The sequence below is a fragment of the Tamandua tetradactyla genome, chromosome 11, assembly GCF_023851605.1.
Source record: "Tamandua tetradactyla isolate mTamTet1 chromosome 11, mTamTet1.pri, whole genome shotgun sequence".
Lineage (NCBI taxonomy): Eukaryota > Metazoa > Chordata > Mammalia > Pilosa > Myrmecophagidae > Tamandua > Tamandua tetradactyla.
Genome location: NC_135337.1, coordinates 92,569,999 through 92,577,206, shown reverse-complemented (window position 1 = coordinate 92,577,206; position 7,208 = coordinate 92,569,999). Strand labels below are relative to the sequence as shown.

General features: G+C 37.1%; 1 protein-coding gene across 1 annotated transcript; it reads right to left on the bottom strand.

Annotated features, from left to right (window-relative positions):
- Positions 1 to 699: 699 nt before the first annotated feature.
- Positions 700 to 5,614, bottom strand: LOC143649682 (olfactory receptor 7E178-like). The gene is made up of 2 exons (XM_077119616.1): positions 5,586 to 5,614; positions 700 to 1,642 (listed from the first exon to the last, which is right to left on the bottom strand). The coding sequence occupies exons 1-2, from the start codon at positions 5,612 to 5,614 to the stop codon at positions 700 to 702; spliced, it is 972 nt and encodes a 323-aa protein (XP_076975731.1).
- Between the last annotated feature and the right edge of the window lie 1,594 nt (positions 5,615 to 7,208).

The following is a 7,208-nucleotide window of genomic DNA, read 5'->3' as shown; positions in this document are numbered from 1 at the left end:
AGGTAAGCTTTTTCATATCTTCCCCCTTTGATCTCTGTCTCTTTTGGATTTCCGGCAATAGCACACATGTAGTAGAGACCCAAGACTTATGAACCATCTTTGATCAAAAGGTCAGTCTTAAACCTGAGTTCTGACCCTTGGCTTCACACTAGTAATGGCTTAGATCCTTTCAAAGATCAATATATTCATGCCACATGCCAGTCTAGTTAAATTACAGTCTCTGATCGTGAGACCCAGTACTAGTATTTTAATGCTCCCCAGATGCTTACAACAAAAAAACAAGTTTTAGAACCAGCCACATGTGTCCACAAACATAGCCATATAGGTAGACCTTGAAAATTTAAAAGACATATGGAATAAATAAATGAGCTATGGAAAGGTTATAAATTTTAAGTATTTACAAATGTACTAATCTCTTTTTTGTACATTTCTCCAGTTTACCTGGGTTACCGATGAGACAGGGGGTTCCAGAGTTAAAATAGGGTCTGTTCATGCGGTGATCATTATTCACGAGGAGCCTCAGAATTCTCTCCAATTTCATCAAAGAAGCAATAGAAGGTATGACAGAAGGAGATGAGTGACAGTCATAAGATCTACAGATCTGATGTGACTTGAGAGGCAGAATGTGCAGTTCTAAATGTTTGGATTTTTTTGTTTCTCCCAACCCATACTCCAAAAAAGATGGAAAATGCCTGGAAATTAGGCTATTCTGCTCAGGAGCCTCCCCAGAGCCATCTTCATGTCCCTGTTCCTCAGGCTATAGATGAAGGGGTTCAGCATGGGGCTGACCATCGTGTACATCACCGAAGCCACTGCACCCTTCCTGGGGGAAGATGAGACAGCTGAACTAAGGTATACCCCAAGGCCTGTCCCATAAAATAAGCAAACAACTGACAGGTGAGAACCGCAGGTGGAAAAGGCTTTAGACTTTCCACCCAGTGTTGGGACCCTCAGAATTGAAGAGACAATTTTATAGTAGGAGAATAGGATCCCTGAGACGGGGAGAAAACCAGAGATGGCCCCAACAAGATACATTACTATGTTATCGATGGAGGTGTCCGAACAGGCAAGGTTGAGCAGTTGAGAAGGGTCACAGAAGAAATGAGAAATTTTGACATCTTTAAAGAAGGTAACCTGCAATACCGTCAAATTGTGCAGCTGGGAGACAAAAAGGCTGATGCAAGTGGACACCATGACCATCAAGCCACAGAGGCGGGGGTTCATGATGACCTGGTAATGCAGGGGGTGACAGATGGCCACAAACCGGTCGTAGGCCATCACAGTCAGAAGCAGACTGTCCAAGCATCCAAAAAGCATAAAGAGAGACATCTGAGTGAGGCAGCCTACATAAGAGATGGATCTTCTGGAAGTCTGCATGTTCGCAATCATCTTTGGGACTGTGGTCGACGTGAAACCCACGTCAGCCAAGGACAAGTTGGATAAGAAGAAGTACATGGGGGTGTGCAGGTGAGAGTCAAAAGTGACCGCCAGGATGATGGACATGTTCCCAAGGACTATGACCAGATACATGGACAGGAACAGCCCCAGCAGGATAGGTTGCACTTTTGGATCATCTGAGAGGCCCAGGAGGAGGAACTCTGAGACATGTGTTAGATTCTGTGGGTCCACATAGTTGATACATCTTTTGGAAAAGAAAAGACAATGGTACATAAGAAGGAAGTGAATGGACACCCAGCACTGGGTTTATATTTTAAATTCAAGCACTTCAAGTGTAGAACATTCACAGTTAAGGACTAAGTGTGGCAAAACCATCTCAGGTGTGGAAAACCCATTCTAGAATTCTTTATTTGTGGTTTCTGTGCAATTCACGTTTCTATGTACACTCACTTTAGAGACACTCCATTGAAGAAAGTTAGAGGATCAAACATATTTAGTGTTAATAAATCTATGAACACAGTAAATAGAGTCTCTTCCTTTTGAAGGAATCATTGGAATAAGGGAAACATTTCTTCCTTTAAGAATAAGGAAGACCTTGAGCCTCTTAAGAAAACTAATTAAAACACACTAAATGGAGTTCAGTTATGTCTTATTTTATTAAAGCATAGTGCATAAAACTTCTTTGACTTAGAATATATTAAACATTCTATGAGAGCTGGAAACACATTATGAGGGTTATAATTTAAAGTCAAATGGGGGATGCAAGGGAACTCAGTGGCAGAATTCTCACCTGCCATGCGGGATGCCCATGTTTAATTCCTGGTCCATGCACTTCCCAAAAACAAACAAATAAGTGAAAAAACAAACAAACAACAAATGGTGCTGAATAATGGATTTCTCACATGGAAAAATAATGAAATTTGACCTCTGCCATACAGCATACAAAAAAAGAGCCTAAAATCAAATATTCATAATTAGAAAATATTTTTATATGTTTTCAGCATTTTTTGGTTTTCTGATTTCCCCCTTCATAGAAATAAGTGCTCACTCAAATATCTGAGCTATTTTTCACAATTCTTTTCAATTATAACTCCTTACTTTTGGCTTAGATTTACTTCAAATTTTGGTAAACATGCTACTGATAAATTCACAAAATTATACAGCATTATTAACACTGAAGATAGCATTAGTGTACAAATCACTCTTCAATTATTGAACAGCAGTGAACTTTTAAAAAATACTGAGTGCCTATTTCATATTTTATGAAGTTATTTGAATGAACTCTGCATGATTTCAGGGCCAAGCCTAGTTTTGGATACTACTCAGTACTTTTTTTTGTTTCCATTTTGTAGGGGCTTGGTAAAAATGCTTAGTTGTATTTCTAATCCTAAATATTTTGTAAACTTTTTTTCTTCATCAAATTCAACCCTTTTACTTATGACTGAGAAATTCAGGGCACGGAGTGGCCTCAAAGTCAGGTGTGAAATACACAGTTCTTATGCTAAGTTAACATTATTCAAGTTGATCCTTCCTAATAAGGAATTACGGTTCTCCTTAATTGAGTACCCTAAAGGTGTCTCATGTCTTTATTTATCTTGGAAGTTTACTACTGGGTAAATGGAATAGTGAAATGAGGGAATAATATGACAAAAACCTAGATAGTTTGCACTTCTGTAAAGTGTAGTTATTAATTGAAACTACCTTAAATTGTTGTTGTAAGAAATTAAAATAAAAATGTAGAGTGTTTAGGCGAGTGGTTCTCAATGTTAGTCGATGATTATAGTTACCTATAGATCTCTGAAAATCTTTTAATGAACTGGCATATAAAATCCAATCAAATCAGAGAATCTCTACAGCCAGGGCTGAGAACCATTGCATTAAAATCTTTTCAGGCACTTAGTAAATGTTCTATTAATGCTATCTAATCTTATCATCATTAATACCCATTTCCCACATTAAAAATATAAACATTAAAATTTTATGTAAAATTTAACTGATGAAACTAGAGTTTTCTTGCTACCCATGTATGATTCTATTCCACTACACAGCTGTGCCCAAAGACTAATACTATTATGAATTTGGAGGTAATTTGGCTGTCAATATTTCCAGGGTGTTGATTAATTTACATATTTCTAATGTTTTCTTGCAAATTTTTCTGCATAATTTAATATTAGACGTAATGCCTTCAAAATGCTAATATGAGTACTTAAAGTCTTTCTGTGAAGTACATACATCTAAATCAACCACTTTACTTGATGCATGGCTTAACTGAAGAATGTATCTGTTCCTTATTATGACAATTCTATGAAAATTTTTATGTCTTTCTCCCCATCACATTGAGAATTTCTATATGTTATATGCACAAAAATAGTTATTTGACTTGTAGAAATCAATGTATGTGCAGTGTTATCCTTGCCCACATTTGTTGTTCCAATAAAAAAATCAGTTGCCATCAACTACATCTTCCTATTTTTCTTTCTTTTTTGCATGGGCAGGCACCTGGAATTGAACCCGAGTCTCTGGCATGACGGGCAAGAACTCTGCCTGCTGAGCCACCATGGCCCACCCCCTCCTATTATTAACTTCTGTGATAAAAATATCCCTGATATCTGTTTTGCTAAAGTCATTCTATGAGAGTTCCATATGAAATACATATCTGGTGTAGGAAGTACATTTCCAGTGGTTCTGTGCATGTTTACCCAAATTTCAAAATCATATTTTTAAAAAAAGCGGGTGTTCAGTTCTGGTGGAGAGGACATAGTTCTGGTACCAGAGTATGAAGATGATCCCACATTTTTCAAACATGAAATGTAAAGTGCGCATGAATTTCTCAGTGTCTCTATGCCCATATGCCTTATTTACAAAGGGAGAGAAAACCACTCATCATAGACATGTGTGTGAACTAAAGGAGGTGAAGCCTAATGACTATTCAGTCACTTTTAAAACCAGAATTTGAATCATTTTTAGAAAACTAGTTTTACTGACAAAATGCAATCCTAAGAAAGTTTAGTGAGGTTCTGTAATAATGTGGCACAGAAGCTGAAGTCTTTCCTGTCTCATGGCATTGGAATGAGTTAAAATCCTAAAATGTGTCTCAGTTTATGCAAAAAAATTTACCTGTGCCTCTCTTTTGTCACTTTTTCAACTTTATGAAAATCTCTAAATTTTTAAACTATTCGAATTGTGTAGATTCCATTAAGTGGAAAATAATAGATTTCAAAGAGAATCCCTGGCATGGGCACAAAAAGTACTATTTTATCTTGTTTTCTAGTGCTATATGACATCCCTGGAATGGGTGAAAGTACAGGAAAAAATGACCCATTTTTATTGCGCCATATTGACTAAGCTCTATTTCTGTGAACCCAAAATTAAACAAATTTTTATTTTATTTTTATTGCCAGTTTAGAGCAAATATGGTATAAAATCTAGGAAACAGTAAATAAAATGAAGTTCCTTGCATGTACAGTGTAACTGCTTTTAGAAGGATACAAATAAATGTTTTGGCCGGGATCCATTGAAAATCAAGTTTTCAGATCACAGGATATTTTAACCAATTGTATCAATTTTAGTTTAGTAATATCGATAATATTAATAATATCTAACATTGATTTTTCCCTTATTCTTTGTGTCCATTACTTAATGAACCACACGTTCAATGCAGTTGTATAAATTTTGAATTAATTCAGGTGACAATGTTGAAGCTCAGACGTATTAAGAAATTGCCCCATGTCATACAGATAATATATCGTTCAGACAGGATTCGAAATTAAGTTATTGGTTTCTAAGAACATATAAAGATGTCTAGATGTGTTAATAAATGTAGATCTATGGTACATCTATTAAATGCTTCCTGAATATGTTTGGAACCTGAGCCATTGATGTTATGTTTCCCTTTGATATCAGAAGAGGCTGAATTACAAAGGTGTAGGAGAAAGTGAGCAGTTTAGGTAGCATCCAGGAGTAAGGAAAGAGGGAGAGCATCTCTAGATTATGGAACAGTTTAAAGAGATCAGTGTGGGGAAATGGAAAGTTCTTCACTCTTCACCAGAACCGAGGACAGAGACTTCACAAGCCTCTTAACTGAAACTGAAGTTTGGTGGCATTATTCCAACTGTTTACTTGTCCTGATGATGAGGCAATACTGCTCCCCCATTCCATCCTGCATCCACTGTCTCCCATAAACTCACTGGGCTGGACCGTGTCTCTGCTGGGCCATGACTAAAGAGTGCAGGCCAGCTGCCCTTCCCCTGTCTTGGAAGCAATGAAGGCCAAGGTTAGTTCCGTAGGACTGGAAGGAACACAGAGTCTGGCACTGTCTTCCTGATGCTGAAGTTGTCTCTGGAAAGAGGCACACATTCAGATTCAGCTGCACTGGGCTTAGCAAACTGAGAAGCTAGAGGGCATGCGTGGAGGGGGGTGATTATGTGCAGTTGCATAGCTTTGAGAGCTCAACACACAGAGCTCATAATTAGCAAAATTGGTCTACACTATCAGAATCTCTGAGGACTTGTTAATGCTAATGGCAGAGGAACATTGGAAAAGTGAACACCTTTGAAGGTTCTTCACCCTTCCATTTCTTGGGAGGTGTCTCACATGTACACCTCTCCCTGACTTTCAAATTTCAAGGATATTAAAATAAAAATTATACTCATTTTTCAATTAAAAAGCAGTCAAAGTGTGACTTTAATATTGGCAAATGCATTGAATTGACCAAGTAATTTAGGGAGAATAGATTCTTCCAAATCAAAAATCTGCTATATTTCCTTTTATTTATTCAGTTAAAATTTTGTCTCTAAGGGTAACTTCTTATTTTCCTTTCCACAGATCTTGCTTATAATTTGTGGTTTTATGCATTTGTGATGTGTGATTTTTTTAATTTGATGCAAAATGCCAGGTCTAATTTTTTTCTCTAATTGAGTTACATTGGTTTATTAAAACATTACTGGTTTTTAGATACTTATTTGGTAACTTGATGATTTATTTAAATAGAGAGGGTTCTCCCAAAAGTTATCAATCAAGTCATTACCCAGGGCTATGTGTATCACAAGCCTTTACTGAGTGCTTTATCCACTTCCAAGCTAACTCAGGTAACTGTGGGTGGAATTTAATTTCTCATGCTTTTGGCCAGATGCCTCCCTCATTTCCTTGCCACATTAGTGCGAGAAATTAAGGGAGCAACAGAGGGCCAGAAAGAGTAAATTTAAGGTCTATTATTACCATACTATAGTAAGGGACATCCCATTTCTTTTGTTATATTCTATTTATTGGAAGCATGCTTCTGAATGCAGCTCACATTCAAAAGAAACAGCATGAATGCCAGGTAATGCAGATCATTCTTAGAGGCTATACACCACACAGACTTCTTGCTCTATCAAGATTTATGGTGCCAAATGCAAGCCTTGAGAGGTATCCCTCTGCTTTCCAGCTAGTTCTCAACTTATCACACTACCATAATTTCAACAAAAATTTTCTTGTTGAAGAGCCTACTCATGGTAACTTCCTATGTATTGAGAACTTCTGTAGACCCAACAGGCTGCTCTTGGCCATGCAGTCTATGGAATCCTGCCTGGTTTCTCCAACACCTGCAGAGTCATTCCATTGGTGTCAAGCTATGGTGCAGCCATTTAGGGCTGAAAGTCAACAAATTTCATTGTGCTTTCTGATGTATGATAAACTAGAAGGGGGTTATCTAATTCCAAAATATATTCATTATATTTCTTTGGGTTCAGAGCTCATGTAGTGTTTAATAAAATGCATTTTTAAACTAATTCAGGTTTTTCAGGTTGATAAACAGGAATGTACAGGAATGT